General features: G+C 41.8%; 1 protein-coding gene across 6 annotated transcripts in view; it reads left to right on the top strand.

The window, feature by feature from the left end:
• Positions 1-21289, top strand: part of fgd4a (FYVE, RhoGEF and PH domain containing 4a) — a 55630-nt gene that overhangs the window by 20812 nt on the left and 13529 nt on the right. For 2 of the 6 annotated variants that reach the window (XM_005930363.3, XM_005930365.3), the window contains exon 2: positions 12992-13075. In XM_005930363.3, the coding sequence (XP_005930425.1) occupies positions 12992-13075 (84 nt within the window). The other 4 variants (XM_042224086.1, XM_005930364.3, XM_042224085.1 and 1 more) reach the window with 4 other exon arrangements.

Genomic DNA, 21289 nt, shown 5'->3' with positions numbered 1-21289 from the left:
TTCATAAGGGTCTTCTGAATCGCTCTTTGTCTGGTCCCTCACCCAGGACCAATTTGCCATGGGAGACCCTACCAGGGGGCAAAAGCCCCCAGACAACATAGCCCCTGGGATCCCTGGTATAAACAAAAACCCCTCCACCACGATAAGGTAGCGATTCACGGAGAGGCAAATCTATCGTCTGATCTCGGAAGCTAAGCAAATCTATTCCCCTTTTGTTTAAATAACTCTCCTTGGATTGTCTACATCATGCACAAAACGCTGCTGCTGCGGGCCTGAAGTCCTGCACGTCTGTGCTAATCATAGAAGAAACATGAGGCTTGTTTTAAAATACTCGCTGTTTAAATTAAGTACCTTTTTAGATTTGACATTACTGTCCCGTAGCTTTTACTTGCAATTTTTATGGTTCTTAAAATTGGGAGCAAAGACTTCCTTGCCTTTGAATCCGCATGTGTCTTTGTATTTTTGTGTGTGAGAGTGCTGATTAAACTGACCTGTAATGGCTTCTGCAGTAAATGGCCAGGCAGTAAACGAGAATACAATTATCTTTGTAGCACCGTGATTTCCTGAATGTGGTTCACGGACACACAGAATCCGCAGGAAGCACTACACACTGCGTATATTGAGGTCTGGATGTAGTTATTACTCTCTAGGCCTTTCAGTCACTAATTACTGTGTTGTTTAATAAGGCCCAGCCAGACTGTGTGTTTCAAGGTGTGTCTGAGACTAACAGCGTGAGCAGGTCATTTCATGGAAAACGTGAAAGTATTTAATTTTAATGGGTTTTCATGTCAGGCACTGGCTGTGAAGAAATTATACAAGACCTGAAAGAAAATGACATTAGTAAGACACGCTGGGCAAAGGGAGATGAAAACAGGAGCGGACAGGAGAACAGAAAATGGGCCAGAAGCGCCGTGACTGCCAGTCTGAATTAATAAAGACACCACAAGAAGGAAGCTTACAACAAATACGGAAAAGTGCCCACGGTGCACAATGCTTTACCGTGGGTACTGAACACCCACAGTGCAATATTGTGTGTGCATCACACATTTCTTAATAGGGGGAACTGCCACGAGGAGGAAACTGTTTGTGAAAGCAAACAGTTCTCTATACATGCGTCTGTAGCACTTAGCATGGCCGGAAGGTCATTTTGTCAGACAGCAATGACATTCTGAGAAGTGTTCTTTCTCAACGTGTCAACACTCCAGTCACCCCGACCACAACATATATCTGTCTGCTCTGCACTTTTCTGTAACTTCTGAGATCAAAGTGACAAGATGTCTAATACTGGCACATGTCGAGCTTCTGTTTGAGAGAAGCCCACCTCACGCCGATGGAAAGAGTCTGATCTCACCACGAGTGCTTTCTTGTTTCACTCTTGGTCTTCAGTTGAAGGTTTTAATCCTGACGTGGTTCTTTAAGGGTTTGTGATGACATCTGAATTTATGGCATTATAAAACCAGCTCAGAATTTTTTGTGTGAATGTGTGCATGTCATCAAGCTAAAAAAAAACTGTTAGTTCCTGTATTTCAACTTTCACAAGAGGTTGAGGGATAATTTTGTGAAACTGAACTGTAAACATGAAAACCTTCCCTTTACTGTTAACTTTGAGCTTTTATCTCTAAAACTGTTCATATTTCCATTTGAACCCAAATTCCACAAAAACCAGTAATAAAAAGGCTTTTTAACAGACACTTTCCAAAACTAAAGTTACCTTCATTCTGGTTGGGTTTCACTCTGGAAGAGGTCACAAAATTAAGAGTGAACTTGACAATGAAAACCACTGAAATACATTGAGGTATGGCTTTAGCTGTTTGGGTCCCTCTTTCACTGATAATGATACGGGAATAAATAAGTGAGAAGGTTACAAAAAAATACTTATTGGGGGAATTTATAGTTAATAATAAATGTTAGGTGGACCTTTCATAGCCAGAGTGCGTGTTTATCTCAAAGGTGTATTACTGGCCATAAACGACCTTGGTTTTAAAAGCTTTGCGCTGCTTGTCGCACAGGTTTTATGAAGTCTTTGCACACTCTGTAGGAGAGAATTAGATGCTTCTAAAAAGGTGTAAATGAATGCCTTTGATAAAGCGTTTCTTTTTCCAGGGCTCGCAAAATCGCTAGCCCGACGTCCCGGGGCTAGCGATTTTTCTGTTCGGGCTACCAAAATCCATCTCAGCCCTGCCCATCAGGCTGTCATAGGAAGAAAGAATATGTCAATGCTTTTGCATTCTTTGGCAAACGTAGCTGTCAGTATATGTGACATATTGAAATCGCGTTTGAATTTCCGCTTGTTTTTTGCTTCACTTTCACTTTGCGATGGCGCAAACTGTGAATAGAGAGCGGCAGCTACTGACTGGTGAGTGACAGATTAGTTGCGCACCAGTTCCTCTGACATCGTCTTATCACTCATTAGCTTACTATTCAAACGTGACAAGTGAAATCTCCCGCAGCAAGCTTAAACCTGTGATGCAGGTTGATTGCGCAGAGAATCGCTGATCATTATGCAAGTGCCTGTGTAAAAGCAGATGGATTTACGCAGGTATTTTAGTTCTGCAGAGCCAAATAAGACAGGTCGGTGAAGAAGGGACCGCCAAAGAAAAGCGATCACAAAACGGAAAAGATGGCAAATCAGGCTATGAGGCAAAAACAAAAGCGCAGCTTTTTTTGGTTTCATGGACAAAAGAATTTCTGTGGCTGGAATATGACGAGCTAAATAACATCGTGTTCTGCCGGGTGTGTCTTGAGTTTCCTTCGATTTCTGAGTCACAAGCACCTTTGTTACTGCGACCAGTAATTTTAAGAAAGACCCCATTAGAACCCATGAGAAATGCAAGAAATGCATTATTGCTCAGTCTGCAGTATCTTTCCCAGAACAAACGCCAATTGCAAAAAAACTACTAAAAATAAACCCAGCACAGCAAGAAGTCCAGAAGAAACGCAGAAGAAAAAGCTGTTTAGAACAGCGCGATGCTGCAAAGAGTGAACTACCTTTGGCACAATGTAGCAGCCTTTGCAAACAAAGCAAATGATCTTGGTTCCACTTACCTCTTACCCGTGACTCCAGTGGAAATGTCAGATTCAGGATCTGACACAGACTGATCCATGTTCTACACAGTTCTTACAAGTTCATAGAAATTTCTGTTCAATTAGAACCAAATATTTGAGTTGATGTTTGTATTTTTTTTTTTTTTACAGTTGTTGTAATTTGTGTTTTAACAATTTTTTTTAAGTCAATCAAAAAATTGTCCTCTTTTTTTTCAGGCTACTTAAATTTATTTTGGGCTACCAAAAACTGAAGAGTGTCTGCCCGAAGGGCTACCAGAGATTTTGAAATTTTGCGAGCCCTGAAATTTTCTAATCTTTTTGTAACACGCTTCCTCTTGAGGCACCATAGACACTGATTTATTTGGCACGTCTATGAACTGAGTCACCCTTATTTTACCTCAAACCTGCATTTTGTGTCTCGCTGTCAGTCTGAAAGCTGCTGAAGTTGACAGCTGGATTTTTTTAAACCGCTATGTCAGGCTTCTACTTTCTTTACACAGAGATCAGTTCTTCATCAGCTCTCTCTTCAGATTGTCTTTCTTACGCCTTCCACCCAACCCCACCCTCCTCTTTCTTCACGGCGGGGGTTGTTGCATGTCACACTCTCCACCTATATTGTGCTATAGCCACCAGCAGCAGGGGCGGCAGATGAGTATGGCCATTGGCTTCTTCCCCTCTCACCGGCCCTCCCCTTACCCGACACAATGGGTTCGCTTGTCCATGCAACACGCACAGGCATATGCAGAAACACATTCACACACACAGAGGGGGCTTTACTCTGGGGCTGAGTATCGCTTCCCCACCATATGCTCCGTCTCCGCTGGAATGTTATTATCCTCATTTGCTGTAGAGAGAGCGGAGCATGAGGTAAAAGAAGAAGGAAAGCGTGACTAGGTTAGGCTAAAGGGCGACTGGGTGTTGAAACGTATCTGTGTGAGGGAGAGAGAGAGAGAGAGAGACCGTGAAAAGGAAGGGAGGATGCAACCGATGCAGTGAGGCAGCAGTTTAACACCAGCCTCAACCTGCTACTGTGAGCGACAGAGCACAGGGAGAGGCACAAGGCACCTTTTTATTCTCACTGGACACAGCCTCCTCTAAGGTCAGTGTTTCTCTCTCTCTTTCTGTCTCTTTTATTTTTACCCTGGTTTACCAAGCAGCACCGGCACCCCGCATCCGTCGAGCTCACACTGTAGCCATAGGGCGGTAGGTTCACAGAGCTGACAGACAAAGTGTGTGTGGTTCATAACCACAGAGAGTATGAAATGCTGTTCTCTATTCTGCACACTTACACATTAAACGCCTGCTGAGGGTGATGGTTAACAATGGGAGGAGCACACATCACAAAAGACAAACCTGAGCTCTCACCACAGGATGCTGCTCTGGTGGGTGCTGTAGCTCAGTGTGTGTGTGTGTGTGTGCTATGACCTGTGTTAGCTGGAGAGGACTATTAATTTTCTTTAAGGCAGTGCCAACTGAGCCTCTTTAGACGTGCACACATATAAAGACTGTTAAAGTCGGTAAACGCTGCTTCCCATTTGAGCTGTGGGAAAATAGGTGAGGCAGTGTGTGTGGATTTTGTGTCACCTCGTACAAACACAGCTCTGATTTGTAGTCGTCCTGTCTTGTCAGCTGTACTCTGATCCTATAAAAGTTTATGTAGTCTGAACTTCCTGAAAACAGCAAAGTCACAATCGCTTTTTAACCAATAAAACTGTTGGACTAAGGATGACACTCATGCTTTGACCTGAGTCGCCTCTCTTCATTCGTGTGCTGGGTGCTATCAGCGTTACTCTTTAGCTAACTGTCTTTACAGTTAAAACTATTAAAGTCGGCTACACCAAGCTACACTCTGAGCATGGCTGCCATTCCAGCCGAGAAGAGGCAGGGGGGGTTGTCAAAGCCTGTGCATTGATTGGTCTGTATACTAGCCGGGCTCTTCAGTGTGTCTGTGTGGTCCCAGTAAGAGGGATCCTCCAAGATCAACGAGTAAATCCAGGAGTTCATTTCATTCGTAACTCTTCTCCCTCTACTTGCATGTTATCTAAAATAGTAGACTCATTAAAACAGAGTTAGATCTTAACTCGTCAAAAGAAGAGAAGAGATATGTAATGTGACCAAAAATAGCACCAAACTGAAGAGAGCATTTTTGTTTGTTTGTTTTTTTTAAGAGAAGTAAAAAAGAGGAAGGAGAATAACGAGCCGTGTCACAGTGAATAAAATGTGCATAACTCCACAAATATGGCTTACTTTGATCACGTTTGCGTGATCAAAGCTTGTTCTGGTCTCAAACTAAATGTGCTGTGTCACTGTCCTTGGGACGCAGTGCTACCTCTGCTGTAATAAAGCTGGTTGCCTTGTCATTTTATCCTCTTTTTGTGGAGCAGTTTGTCCTTCTGTTAACTCTTATGACACAAACCACAAATGCTGATGCTGTTTGACACTTTATTACAAAGCGTCAGGTTAGGTGTTGTGTGCTTGTGAATGCAGACGAGCAGAAAAGCAGGTGACCAAGCTCATTTGATCTGTGGGTTTAAAAATGAAGTGTGCAGAATGAGGAAGAAAGAGGAGGACAGAAAATTAGTAGCATAGTCAGCTTGGTTATAGAGGAAGTTAGTCACGTTAAATCTTATCCATTGCTTTCTATCTTTCTCTTTCTGCCTCGTTACAGCACCAGCCTTGGCTCTGGGCTCGGCTGCAGGCTTGCTTTCAGGATTGCAGGGGTTTTCTGTGCATTCCAAGTCTGTGCTGGGAATATGGGCTCTGCTGCCAGTCAGAATGGCTCATTCATGCTGAGCACAATGATCCTGTTTGAGGCACAAGTCCTTACCCACGCTGTTTGATTGGCAATATATTCAGCATCTATTTACTTCATCCATTATGCATTGAGTCAGATCTGTTTGGCATTAATGATTCTCTCTTGTTTACTCTCTACTTGATGCATAAGAATAAACAAAACTGAGACAAACAAAGATATTTAACGAATGAAGAAATTGTTTGAGTATAGAACAGAAATGTGCAGATCTATAGAGCTGGGCACATTTGCTCCCAAAATATTGGCTAACAAAGAACAAGAAGAAAACTGCTGACGTTAGCCTGTCCCACACTTCATAGTAGATTCTAGTAGTAGTTGGTCACATTGTAACCTCACAACTTTATTTCCAGATTAAAATTAATCACGTCTATTGCATTACTGTGAGAAGCTCTGAACTGTTGCTGGCACGACCTTCCAGAAATGCCGTGCGCTGTCGCTCACCTTCTGTACGCGGCATCCGTACAGTCTGTCGCCTCCGGCTGCTCGGTGCGTAAGAACAACAGGCACATTTCACTGATTTAATCGTCGTGAACTGAAGCCAGCATCAGAAGAGCAATAACAACTTAGTCGTTAGCGGCAGTTTGTGGGAATTTCTCATGTGGTTATTTTTGGATCTGGAGCTACAATTAGGTTCAGGAAGTCGTGAGATTTTTGCCAAAGTGTTGTAAATATAAATGTTATTAATAGAAATCTTTTTTATAAAGGAGCAATTTGCAAGGAATTTAAACAGAGCTGCTTTAGTTGAAGAACTAGTTAAAGGACTCTGTGGCACAAACACTGAACTCACGCAAATAGTGTACGCACTATTGTATAGACATTTTTGCCTTTTTATACCCAGGCTGATATGCTGCACAGAGGTTTCCTCTTTCACAAATCTCCAGTTAATCTGTTGGACCCTTGAGATCCAGTTGATTTAGGCTCATCATGAAGAGCTTGTCGTAAATAAGCATTGTTGTTCATTTATGAACATACAGGTCTCCCAGGACTCGGTCAGGCATGGTAATCGGGCAGACATGCTATTGATTGACACATTTGGGAGCTTCTGCCACACCAGCTGTGATCTTTCTGGGGGGTTTTTTAGACCTGCAGGTCATGTGGATGAAGGAGGAGATGACAAGAAAAATGAGATGACTGTGATGAGCAAGATGCTGTGAAAAAAGGCACACAGAGGAAAAGACTGTGGCCTGTTGATGTTATCACAGACTGCAACAGTCAAGCTCTGCCTTAGGTCTCAGTGATTGTAGCGTACACTGCTGTTTGGATCTCAGCTATGTGCTCTCATAGCCCTCTGATACTAACTTTATTTTTCTTAGTATCCCTGGTTGTGGTAGAGCTATTTGGATCAGTTGTGGAACTTAGTGTCTGCCATCTGGAGTGGCAAACATGTTTAAATGGTCTGTTATAGTCATTCTTCTCCAGAGAATGATTATCCCTGCAACAGCAAACAGGAAGCCTATAGTTTCCATCTCTTCCTGTCTCTATGGGACGGGGGGAAGGGTCCGTAGTGTTATTCAGCTCGAGGATTGTAGCACATCCAGTCACCCAGTTGGCCTGCCCTCATTAGACATGGGCCGGAGAGCATGTTCACATCATGCTTATCTTCACATGCTGGAGCTTTGTAGGGTGCCTGGTGGTAAACAAAGAGGCACAGTGATGTGCAGATTTTATGAGGCAAGAAGTGTGGCATTTTGTAGCTGAAAACAAAGACTGTCACAGGTCTGTGATCTCAGCAAAAACAGCACAGGATACTGCTCACCATATAAAACAATCTGCATAGATAGCATCTAGCAGCCGAAGAGTCTGCGCTGAAAGAGAAGCTAAAAACAAGAGGGAATCCCAGCTTACAATCCCAGTATTGCAAATAGGTAACTGCTAAAGCAGTGAATGACGAAGATGAAACCAAGCCTGAACATGGATGATGCATTCTGCAGCTACTTTGCAGCTACTTTGTGTCAGGGGTAAATGAAAGCCCAACAAACTGGCATTAAATTCAGGTACCAGAAAAACCAGCTTATTCTTTTAAGTGTTATATGGACAACAAACGATGTCAATTTCCCACGTTTGCTCCATGAGCTGGAGACGCGGGGTCTCATCTGGTTGTCTTGAATACACAAAACGCTTACAAGGCCTTTTAATTTTCTCTCTATTATGCCTGCGACAGAAAGCCATCACTCTCTGGTAATTGTCCATAATGGAAGAACGAGATTGAACAGAGACAGACGCATCTGGTCTCTTTCACTAGCCTCTGAGTCAAGCAAGAAAAGCTCGCACACATTTTATCACCACCGTGAACATACGATTAAAGGGGTGTGACTTGGCATGCTAATACATTCACGCTATTCCATTATTTATGAGTTACATCTGAATAGCAGTTATCTCAATCTAGGGCAGCCTTGCATATTAAGCTTAGCTCACTTTGCCTTCTTTGTGTCTTTTTGGTGGATTTTCTTTTGAATAATAATCTCTTTATCTCATCGTTATAGAATTACATCAGCAGCATCCTCTCTTTACACTTATTTATATCAGGACTGAGACTAGGTTAAGGTTCAGCTCCGTGCAGTCAGTTTAAGGTGAATAACATTTTAGAGAAATTAGCAGGGTGGATCAAATGTTCATTATAATGTAAAATGGGTTAAATAATGGGTTGTAAAACAATTTTGCATGAACACAGATGACTAAATGTGAACTGTTACAGTTGGTTAATTTTTATCTCTCACTTCTCCATATCATAGTCACTCCTTTATCCACCTTTCTTCACCAGTGATTTATTGCATTTCTTTAACTCCTCCTTTGCTTTTTCCTGCCTTCTCACATTCTCCTCCCTCCTCACCAGCTCTCAAAGCATTCTAAGGGAGTCATGAAAGTGACCGTGAATAAATATCTTGTAGGGCGACCTGTCCCTCCTCCCTTCCTGCAATTGTCTGCTTCACCAGGTGACTCTAGTTTCCAGGGAACCGGTTTGTGCAGTGATACAGAGACTCCAAAGCTCTCACGGGTACACACACATGAGCTTACCAGCCAAGAAGGAAACGTGTGTGTGTGTGTGTGTGAGAAGAACAGACTGTAATTTCTCATAAATATGGATACTCCTGAATGGAAAAGACACTATAGGATTGATAACCATTCTGTGTTTACCCGGCTGGGGAAAACACAAGTCTTTTTGGGAGGAGTGCTGGCAGGTAGTGTAAAAAATTTACTTTTTGTTTTTTTGTCATATTTTCAGACACGCAAAATAAATAAAGGGTCTAAAAATGAAAAAGTGTTGTTGAACTACGGATTAAAAAAAGCTCTAGAGGAAGCGCTGCCTTTACCACAGAAACCCAAACACACAGGTGACTGTTAGATAAGCGAGTGTGAGAACAGTCACCTAAGAAACATTTTAGACACACAGCCTGCCTGTCAAGGGAAATTATGCAAGAACTTTTTCAATGACCTGTGAATGGTGAAGCAGTGTCATTTATTTCTTGCTCAGAATCTTACCTGGTGCTGCAGAGCTTTAAATGTTTGTTGTGCTGTAATCGGAGCGGTGTAGCACACAAGAATGAACTTGTGGCAGATTTTTTCAGCTACACGATATTTGTCAGCAGCATCAGTTAACTTTGCTGTTCTTGCAATAATGTTTAAAGATGGAGAAAGATAGAATACCCTCATTTTTAGTTAAGCATTTTTTAAACCATCTATAGTTTATAACACATGTCCTTATGTGAATTATACAACTGCAACCTACAGTGTTGAAGGCTGGCGAAAACACAGGTGGTGACTGTGTTTTCAGTTTGACTGCTGGTCAGACTTGGGTTGGAGCTCATTTGGTGTTTTCAGTCACAGACGTCTATCAGAGTTCTTGTGCTGCTCTACAGCAAGTAAACGTAAGCACCACAAACCAAAGGACTGACCTGATAAAAGGTTTGTTTACACCACTTTTTGATCGTTAGATACGACATGTCGCATACGCAGATGCACATTTCTGAAGTTCAGATAAATGCCACGACTCACTGACCATTCACTCTGAGCAAAGGTTACTGTAGCTGTCAAGGACGAGGTGCCAATTAAAGTTTGGTAGCGCAGAGAGCTGCTTAGAACATAACCCTTTAAATTTTCTTTTTATTTACTTCGACTGCCAAGAGAACAATTTGTAGCAGTTTGCCACCTATGTTGTTGAACATCAAAGGCACAACTGTGATTCCATGTAACTGTAAAACAATCAAAATGTGTCAGTAGCAGTATTTACTCCCTCACACCTGTGTAGTTTATGTTTACTGTAACTGGCAGCTTTCTTCCAAGAACCACAGACGAGGTCTGCTCAGCGTTCTCACTTCCTCAATCAGTAATTTTAATAAATGCTTGAGTTCCTGTTATTGTAAATCTGATTCCTTCTCACTGGCCAATTCTCTTTCTCAGCTCCTCTCAGTAAACTTGTCATTATCGCTGCCGTAACAGGAGACTATAAATATGACTTCTGGTTTCATTGTCACTATTGAGACTTTATGGCGACTCTCATCCCACATCACTTCCCAGATCCTACCTGGCCGGTGCTCACTTTGTGTGTGGATTGTGCTGTCTCCGGGTCTCTGAGGTTATCAGTTGTGTTATGCTCGGACTTCTAACAAAAAGATCATCACATAAAAACAAAAACAACAGGATGTTAATGAACAGGGGGGGGAAGCTTTAGTGTCAGGCCAGTTGCATGATGAGTACGTCAGTAGAAGGGCTGGTACACTTTCCTCCATCAGTCATCAGCCACATCTCAGAAAGCTATTTCTCTGACCTTTGTGGCTGTGTGTAGTCGCCAAAGTGTGAAGCATTTTCTCTGTTGAGTTTATTCTCAGTATTGACATCAGAACACATCCCCCCACTTAAGGAAACAATGGGCACGCAGTGACTCTGGTCACACGGCTAAGAGCTGGCCGGAGGAGGGGCCTCCATAGGCCGACTCTGTAGAGAAGATGTGTACATAATGCTTTTCATAAGCTGCTTACATTTGTTATATTTTCAGTAGGGAACTCGACTGGGGTTTAACTTGTATACTGTTAAGTAAGGTGTGTGTGTGTTGTGTGTGTGTGTGTGTGTGTGTGTGTGTGTGTGTGTGTGTGTGTGTGTGTGTTGTGTGAAGAGCAGGCAGGCCTGTCATGAGGAGTCCATGGTGGGTGGAGAAAGCCCTCCTTTAGATCATGCGCCAGGATATTACCCCCCGTTCACTCTCTATCCACACCACACACACACACACACACACACACACACACACACACACACACACACACACACACACACACACACACACACACAGTCATCTGCATTTCCACCGTTTGCACGACCCCCCATTGAGCTACTCTACTATTGGTTTACGTACCATTATCCACGCTCCATTATGTCAGCTCGGTCCACTCGCTGCTGTGTTGTATATCCTGACTGACGCAGCACTAAATGCTTGTACAGAATTGAGTTTGAGAAACGATAAGCGAGGCATGAACGTTGTAATACAATTCAATTCACTTGAGTAAGAGGACTCATTATGTTACCCTGTCATGTATTTTGGAGGGATATGATTTCTTTTATTTTTTTTAATCTGTGTAGTTTCCTGACAGGCTGAAAACATTGCAGGATGATGTCAACACCAGTTTTGCAACTGAAATGAAATAGAAGATGATTTACCGCAAAACTATAACCTGTTCATAAGTGTAGATTGCCTTCTTTGCCTTCTTTTGTCTTCTTAGTCTCGCAGGTCAGAAGTGACCACAATCGAAAAGGGTTGAGTGCTAAGCCTTACTTAGCAAGATGCATCCATTAACAATATGATTGCAGCTGATAATGAATTAATTAAATGCACAACAAGCCATATTATAATGACAGATAGTTGCTTTAAAAATTCTCCGATTTATTATCTTGCCCACAAACATTGGTGAGATAATCATTTTAAACAGGCAAGTTTTATAAATACTATATTAACACCCATACTGCTCAATAAAGGGATAACTTTTCCCCAGGTTGTTATTATGTTAGTGCTTCTGTAGCTTTATTTTAACAGTGGTGTCATTCAAGGAAATGCAGTTTTCTCCACAACCTCTGAGCAAACATGCAGTTCTTTTAATTCCCAAATGTTTAAAATCATTATCAGTTTGTTGCAGTCTGATGGTACGTGACTCGTTTTCAATCAGTCGTATTGTTCCGCTGTAGTGCTGTTTACAAAATACACACTGATGCTTTCTTTTTAGTATTTCTCAAAAACATTTCTCGAAAGAATGCGGAACAACAAACCCGACTGATTGGCTTCGTTTCTGTGTGGTTAATGTTGACACATAGGTGAAGCTGGAGGTGGCTGGAGGGTTGAATATTGCACGATTTTCATTGAGAGTTACCTGGATAGGCAAGATTAGGAACGAGTCGATCGGGAGGAAAACCCAGGTTGGACAAAGTTAGGGAGGCGGGGCTTAGCTGGTCTGGATGTGCAGAGGAGGCTAGTGGATATGTTTGGCAGTGGATTTTGAACATGGAGCTGCCAGACAGAAAGACCACAGTGAAAATTTAATGATGTAGTGAAAGAGGAGGTTGGTGTGACAGAACAGGGTGCCTGTAGAGGCGATGATTACATCTGACTGAGGGCATAGGTTTGTGTTTGTGCTACTCTGCTGTAGCAGAGTTATATCTATGTGTGTGTGTGTGTGTGTGTGTTTGGAGGCTTTACAACGCTCACGAGGTCTTCATTGTTTTTACGACTAGCTATTTTCTCTTTAATCTTTTATGTGCATATTAAACGGCTGTTTTGAAAGAGCGTTTGCTCTCCCTGCTGACGATGGCCTACATATCACAGACAGACTAATTAGGGTTTCTCTCTCCAAGGGCTTATATACTCCCTTTCATTCTCAAAACAAACATGAGTGTACTCCAGATCTTGATAAATGCAGCTACCACAACAGTGCTTCAGATCTCACAATCTCTCCTGTTCATTGTATAAGTTTATTGGGGGCGGGGTTTGATCTGAGTTGGTGGACCTTTTACATAAAATCTGGGGAAGCCTCAAACTGTTTAAAGCTTCTGTCTGATATGCAGGTCAACCTTTAAAATAGCCTCTTAATCTACACAAATTCTGTCAACTTATTTTTATTCTAAATCTTGAACTCTGTGCATATTGTGTTGTAGAGAGGAAGGGCAAAGCTACCTGTTTCCAGTCGGAGAACACTGAAGAGCAGACCTGTGTGGCGGTGAAGATCGAACAGTCCATAGGTAGGTTGCATCACCTCCATTTATCTTTACAGTCTTTCTCTCAAGTGCTTGCACGCAGACTTTTTGAAAAACTCTTTAGATGTGTTATTATTCATATCTTAGTCTCCCATTTTTCGTCCACTTTGTGCATCATCTTGATTTTCATTGCCATGTTCACATGCCCATCGTCTCTTTTCAATCAACACCTCTGATTTCCACACATTTGCATTCAAAATCAATAGAATGCATGGATTTTTCAGCTTTGCCAGACCTTCTGGATCTCAGTAAAATCAGTTAACATGCACAGTGAGGACAGAGGATGATACTGTGAAGGACACTATGAACACGCCTTCCTGTGACTCTCTGCTATGCAGGGGTGTGAAAAACGCTGCGGGTCGCTGCTCTATTTTTATATCAAACTCGTGTGTGTGTGTGTGCGCTCACGCTCTCAAACATGCTTGTGTCTCATGGTCTGCTTCTTTTGATGAATGGGCGCTTACCTCTGGCCCTCTGTGTCTTCCTATTCTTCATTTTCCTCGTTTTCTCTTCTTTCTAGTTCACGCCTGTAAGTCCCTCTCCTTTTTGCACCTGGGTTTTCACCCGTGTCTCTTTCCTTCTTTGTTATATTATCTAGTCTTTCGAAGCAGACTCGTGGGGTAATCTCACAACGGCTCTCAGATTAGAGGATGATGCAAGCTTAATCTGAAGAAAGTCCGGGCAGTTGAAAGCCCCCCACCCAACTCCAAGCTCACAGGACTGGCTGTAATTGTTACGTGTCATTCTGTCTGTCATGTTCTCTCACACGGTGTGCGTTAGCATGATTGGATCATTGAAAGCCTCGTCTGTAAAAGTGGAGCCAAACGTGCACAGCAACAACGCACTCTCAAGCTGACTGGTTGAGGTAGTGCTATTTGGAGTGTGTGCGTACATGTGTGCATGTATGTTTGTGGCTTTGAAGCAGTTTGTGTGACTTTGTCTCAAAAGCTTTCGTTTCACAGCTCAGTTTTTCATCAAATAAATGTAACCATGACGATCATGCAGAACGCCTTTGTCCTTACAAAGGATGTTTACATGCACTAAGTAACCAGGGTATGCTTGTCTCACTGACTCTTTGAAACCAAGTAAACAAAAGGAGATGTTTCCTTCCAATTTGTACACTGATCAGCCTAATATAGTGAAAGTTGTCCTGTTGTGTTGCAAAAACAGCTGTGACCTAAGACACAGGACCTGTTCTCAACAAGGTGCTGGCTCGTTGGATTGGCATGTGGGGAATTTAAGACCAGGTAACAACTTCAGGTAATTTTCCTCCAGCCATTCAAGCCGCATTTTTTGCAGTGCAGAGGAGCTTTGTCATGGTGATAACAAGGGGAGATGTGTTTCTGCTGCAGAAATGTTTAGGTGGGCGGTATGTATCAAAGTAACATCCACACGAATGCCTGAACCAAAAGGTTCCCAACAGACAAGTTTTTTGGAGTTTTATTGTTGTGGCTCATCACTGGATGCTTTTGTTTCTTGCTTGGAGGGATTTGCATACGTGACTGACAGGATGGATAGTGGATGAGACAGGTTCTTGAGTAAAATAATTATATTGAAAGTCGCGCTAAAATAAAAAATACAGTCGCATTTATCACTGAAATATTTGTGCAAACCTCAAAAAATCACCAGGACTCCATGTTAAACATCACAAAACATATCAGGGTGGAAATTTAAAGCGAGAAAACTTTCAATTGTTAATAAAAAATATATATTTCTGAGTAGTCACAGCATTCATTAAAAAAAACCACCAACTTTGTTTTTTTCTCAGTTTTCTACAAAACGTACAAAAGTTTAAAAAAAAACAAACAAAGTAAGGTGAGCATGATGGGAGTTGTGGTTTGCAGTCTTGTAAAGACAGATAATTTAACAGGAGTTGAATTTATACTGGTCCAACTAGTTTATTAATGAAGGAACAAACTAATGCTCATCCCTCCCTGCAGTGCTGCTCTGCAGTGCGTTTACATGTTGCAGTAAGCAAGACCTCAAGACTTGTTTCTGTCAGAGGTGTCATCGTGACTTAAATTAAAGCTTCCTGTGTTGTTGTTGTTTGTTGGGTTTTTTTATCTGAAACCATGTGATGGTTCAAAGCTGATACGTAGCAACGTAGATCAGACCAAGACCTTTCCACCACATAGACACCAGGGAGCAGCTGTGCAGCACACGTTAGATGCAGAACATGGAGAAGACTGAGTTGCACTTCCCAGTGGAGACTTCTGTAAAAGGTACATCTAGTTTATTCCCATAATTCCTTTTGTGATGCTCTTGCTTCATTTTAATGTAGCCTCATTTTGATATTTCACGATTAATCGGGAGGCTTTGGTTTGTGTTCGTGTCGTTGCGTCAAAGTTTTTACCATTTTATATGTTAGCATAAATAACAGGGCTCAGGAGGACGAGCTGATTTAAATAAAAATTTATTTTGGGGGCTTCGATTAGATTTGAGGATGACAGAACTGCAGTGAAGCTGTTTAAGCTGCTTTTTCTGTGGTGGCTGTCAATCATTGATCAGGTGCTTTACTAATAAGAGACGCTGATGGAGGAAGAAGTGCTGTGGCTTTTGTCCTCTGCTAGTGGTCCTGTTTCGCTTTCTGCTGTTTGCTTCATTGTGTGATTGTAACAAATGGGTTTCACAAGTGAGAGGAAGCTGGAAAACCCTTCAGTGTACCTGAGAATTGCAGGATAATTTATTATTCCAGAACTTTAAACTACATTTATTTCTATTCTCCGAAATTTGTTATTTTTCTGGAAAAATGTTGCTCTGACAGGCATTTGTGTCTGTTCTCTTTCTATGGATTTGAACCTTTTAAGGTCTAAAGGTGCAGTTCCTGTGAGCTTAAAGGTACAGAGTTCATTTGAAGGTGTCTTTGTTTGCGTGCGTGTGTGTGTGCAACTCTCGGTTTGTGCGAATCAGTACTTTTTAAAAGCCACTTAAATAAGGGGTGTGTGAGCGAGAGTGAAGGAGGAGTCTTTTGCTGCCCTGTAAATCTCCCTCCTGAGCTGAGTCATTCTCAACAGCACCGCCTGGGAAGATTACACGGATGCTAAACTTTCAGCTCTTCTGGGATACACACACACACACACACACACACACACACACACACACACACACACACACACACACAACAGTAGAGATCGACATTGCAGCTGTTTTCCGGTCTATCTCAAACACAGGGTGAGTTCATTCACTGGGATTTTGTTTTTTCCAAGCTTGGCAGAATAGTTCATCCTTGGATTGTCTCTGCTGAGTCTAGAGTGTAGTTATCGAGATACAGTTTTCTTCTCACGTTTTGTGTCATCTGCTTTGTTCAGTTTGCGGTGTTAAATAAAATTGTGTGATCACACTTTAGTGACAGCAGTCTTTCATGTTTTCATGCCCATGCTGCTCTTTTATCTTTTATGGGAGTGTTGCAGTGTTTACACTCCAAACTGTCTGAGCCTTTCATACAAATAACATAGGAGTGGCCTACAAACACACTTTACACATAAATTTGCAGTTGCAAACTTCATCATAGCCACGTAAGGACTGAAGCTTGACAGATGTTTCTAAAGGCTGCTGTTCACCTCAACTCGTTTTTTATCCTCATTCTTCCCTCATGTTCCTTGACTTTGGTGTGACTGTGTGGAAGCCCAAACTGTCTTTTAAATGCCACGGAGTTTACAAAGATGAAGCAGAATATATTAAAATAAAAAATACTCAGAATTTCCTTGTTGATCACAAGGAAATTCTGTCACACCCTTGCGGTAACAGCAGAAGACGAAGCCTCAGTTTCAAGCTATGTCAACCACTCCTCTGCTTGCGCACAGTCGGGTGTGCCTTTTGTTTTTCACCTCGAGCTCTCACACCTAAGTATCAGGACATATTTTGCCTCAAGAGAGCCAAAAAGAACATGACACACAAGAAGAGACACGGAAAACATAAAAGTCAGGTCGGACAGGTGTGCTGTCAGGTGACAGTTCTCAAACAAGGTGGAGTCAGGAGGTACAAATATCTTGAACATTCACATAAGAACAATTAGGTCAGATGCCTACCTGTAAATAAGCAAGATGTACGTTTTCTCTGTAAAAACCTTTAAAAAGAAAAACTAGAAAAGCGGCTCATCTTTGCTGTATTAACATTCCCGTGTTGATTCCCTGGGAGCAGCTTTTAGTCTTGATACAGCGGCATGGTTACAGAGGTTTGTGACTTCTGCAGCTGCGCTCTAAAGTTGAAATTTGAGGTTTTGAGTTAAACATTTGTTGTATGGTGAAACTTTGTACCAACTGGCACCTTTGATAATCCATCGTCTTCTCAGTTTTCATTCATTCATGCCTGCAAACCTGATGCCATGCCCATTAGCCTCGACTACAGTCTGTATTTCGACTTGTTAACCTTCTAAACTAAGAGGGTGAAAATATACCTTTGGTATCATCTGCCATCATGGCCGTGTTGGCATGGTGATTTTGGTACCTGTGATCTGTATGTCTTTTTTATCATTTATGTCCAGTGTTTCCTCAAATCTTGTATTGAGTGTTGTAAGTCTACTTGAAACATTATTAAGACAAAAAAATTTTAATAAAACAAATCATTGTGACAACAACAAACTGGAAGAATGTAGCGTGCCTGGAGCTATTTTGGGAATTAGTTTGGATTTCACTATTTTCGGACTTTGCTTGTTTTCTTGTTGCAGAGTAAGATACTTGCGCTGAAGAGATGGATTTTTTTCAACGTGTAGTAAACTTAATTCACCCATTTTAACAAATCACTGCTGGGATTTTCCACAGTTAATCTAATGTTGGGGAACCAGTTCTGATATAAGCTCCATCAGAGGGTAGTGTCACACTGTGAAGAAAGGTGCTGTTACTGGGGAAACTTCTGAAATCAAGGATTTGTTGTACTTTGTAAAACCAGAAAGTTTTCTCCGCTCTACCTCTCATGTGTACTTACCCTTTGCATGAGCATTTGTTAAGTCGCTTTGAATTTATTAATATTGGTCCTTTGGGCTCCGTGGAGTATGCAGTGAAATTTTACATTTTCACAAGGTAAAAGGATAGTTACCATGGTTACAAGCCTCACAATCCTGCAACAAAGAAAAAAGTCAAGTCTCAGTTTGACTAGTAAAGTCTTCACTTCCTGGATTGGAGTAGTGATCCAGCAGTGTTTTCAGTTTCTAGTAAAAGTAGATTATTTGTTTACTGTAAAAGCACAACAGAACTGAGTGGCAGGAAATTTCTTGCCAAAACACAAAAGTTATGAAAAGAAGGTAAAGTTCGTCCTTCCTTTCTGTGCAACACATTTAAGTTGTATTTTGTGTTCGCGTCCACCCGATCCATCTCGTACTCCAGACAGCAGGCCTCCTTCTCCGTCACACAGATGAGGATTAGAATCAAAGTGTTTTCGCAGCACGCTGTCTGGCTGCTTCTAATTTACTGCACATGGCTGTCTGTTGTGCCAAGACAGTTTTAATGAGAAGGTGCCAGAATGAGTGCGTTACCAGGAGCGGGACTTTCTTCCCAAACACTGTAGTTTTGAAAAAACTTCCTTTTCAGTGTAACGGCTCTGGTTGCGTTTCCTTAATCTACTGATCAAGATAAGAGGTTAAAATAAATGATGTGACATAAAATCTCGACATCTAATCTTCTTCTACATAACTGACAGCAAAACATCGAAGCATTTTCAGATCTATATCTTTGTTTACATCTCTCTTGTCTTGACACAGCCTACAGATATATTAAGTGTTGCTATTCAGATTAAAGGCTGCAATATAAAGGTGATTCAGACGTGAGCCGCTGTATTTGACGTGGTTACTGACAACCCCAGAAAGCAAAGCTGGGCTGTGGACACTGGACCTCCTGTACTCAGGAGTCAGGATAAATGCCACATGCGAAATGCAATTTGCAGGCAGACTTCATTTTAGACCGTGTACTTATAATGTGGTGCATAATGTTTTGCAAGATGTTTTTTATGACCTCTAATGTGGCTGAGAGTGGAAGTCAGGCACCTAATCATGAAAAATTCCTGCGGCCTGCCTTCATAACTGATTGGTATTTTTTGGGGCCATGTTTAGAAAGAAAGCCCTCCCAAACACAGCGTGGGACCGCTTCCAGTCAGACAGTTGCCAGACTTGTTGTCTTTAATTACGGTCCACCCTTTAAAATAGAAATTGTGACTGTATGATTTTGTGGTTACTCTTTTTCTCTTTCCCTTTAAGATTGGGAAGATAAAGATTACTCTAGTAAAGACAAATCTGGGGCTCCAGGAACCAAGTTGGCACATAGTAACAACGTTTTTGTAAACAAGCTGCATTTGGAGAGGTACTCCAAAGTATATAGTACATTAAGCTCTCACTCGAAGACCAGGTTACTTAGCCTAAGGATACAAACAACACTTATTTCCATCATCAGCTTATCAACTATGTACTGTATGTCTGATTAATCAAATGTAGTTATAACATAGAAAAAAAGATGAACCTATATCTTTTTTGCTTGAAAATTGGTGCAGCTGCAAGCCCCTGTGCAACCCACCTCCAACCCATCTCCTCCTTTTCATGTTTTTTGTGTCTTAATCAGTATCATGATTGTCATCGCTGACGTCTACCTTATTCAGTGCTGTCTCCTGGCTGTCGTTCTGTCCACCTCAGACTTTGCATATACAACAGAACCCAGTATCCCAGAACAGAGCCATCCCGCTAAAAATACAGCCAACACCCAGGTCAACAGGTATACCTGTTCAGTTGCTTGTCAATGCAAATATCTAATCAGCCAATCCCATGGCAGCTTCTCAAAAGATTTAGACACATAGACATAGTCAAGACGACCTGCTGAAGTTTAAACCCAGCATCAGAGTGGGGATGAGATGACTTCAGTGACGTTGACTGCAGCATGGCTGTCAGAGGGGCTGGTCTGAGTATTTAAGAAACTGGGATTTTCCCACACATCCATCTCTGGAGTTTAGAGAGAATAGTCTGAAAAAAGGGAAACTGCCCAGCGAGTAGCAGTTCTCTGCACGAAAATGGCTTGTTGATATATCAGAGGTCAAAGGAGAATGATTCGAGCTGATAGGAACACAAGAGTAACTCAAATACCCACTAATTACAGTAAAGGTATGCAGAAACGGTGGGGTCACAACATGGATCAATCTTACCATACACCAGCGGTTTAAGCTGGTGGCAGTGGTGTAATGTGTGGGCGATATTTTCTTGGCACACTACCAGCCAAGCATTGTTTAAACACTACATCCTGAGTGTTGTTGCCGGCCACATCAATCCCTTTCTGACTACAGTGTTCCTATCTGTTGATGGCTACTTCCAGCAGGATAATGCACCGTGTGGCAAAGCTCAGAAAATCTCAAACTGGTTGCTTGAACGTGACGATTAGCTTACTGCACTCCAATGGCTTCCACAGTCACCACGCATCACTTTTGGGATGTGACAAAGATTCATATCATGGATGCACAGCCGACATGCACTTACAGGCAGTTGATCAGCACAACCTCATGATGCCATCATCTGTGAGGAATGTTTTCAGCACATTGTTGACTCTTTACCACAAACAATCCCATCCAATCAAGCCCTAGCAGGGTGCTCTTAATAAAATGTCCAGTGACTGTGTGTTCTTAGATATAGTAATTTTCAGTTTATCTTTTGCTCTCTTCATTGGCTGATCATTACAGCCACTTTACTTTACGTGTTTGATTATTCGAGTGGCAGATATATTTCTAAAAAAGAGAAATATATCTTTATCTTTTTTTTGGACATGATGGGACTGAGTCTGTAAAGAAATGAAGGTCCTTCCTCAATGATTCATTTCAAAGATGAAACATTTCTCTGTGCATGTTAGCATCCCTGAGTGCCAGAAACATGAAGTCCCTTCTTCACTTTCGGTAATAACAGACTGACCGAAACCAGAACAAGCACAAATTATAAGAAGTCCACTGTTTTTGTTGTTTTCAGGTAAAGCAGGCATCCTTGGATGTGCTTAACTCTACAACTTCTGGACTAGATTGTAGTTTACCAGTGTCAAAGCTATATGGAAGCTACATCCAAGCTATACATCAGCTGGTTTGCCTTTGCTAAATCACACACACCCGTTAAATGGCAACGTTAAATGGAAGCTAATGTACTAATAGCTTATAGAATAATGAGGTCTTCACTCTCTCAGCAGTGTAACTCCATGTTTGGACATTTGCTTTAACAGGCTGCTCCTTCATACTTTTTACTGACGT

Source organism: Haplochromis burtoni, unplaced genomic scaffold (assembly GCF_018398535.1).
Source record: "Haplochromis burtoni strain Fernald_Lab_line unplaced genomic scaffold, NCSU_Asbu1 Contig_127, whole genome shotgun sequence".
Lineage (NCBI taxonomy): Eukaryota > Metazoa > Chordata > Actinopteri > Cichliformes > Cichlidae > Haplochromis > Haplochromis burtoni.
The sequence above is the reverse complement of the archived record's forward strand: the minus strand, read 5'-3'. Positions and strand labels throughout refer to the sequence as shown.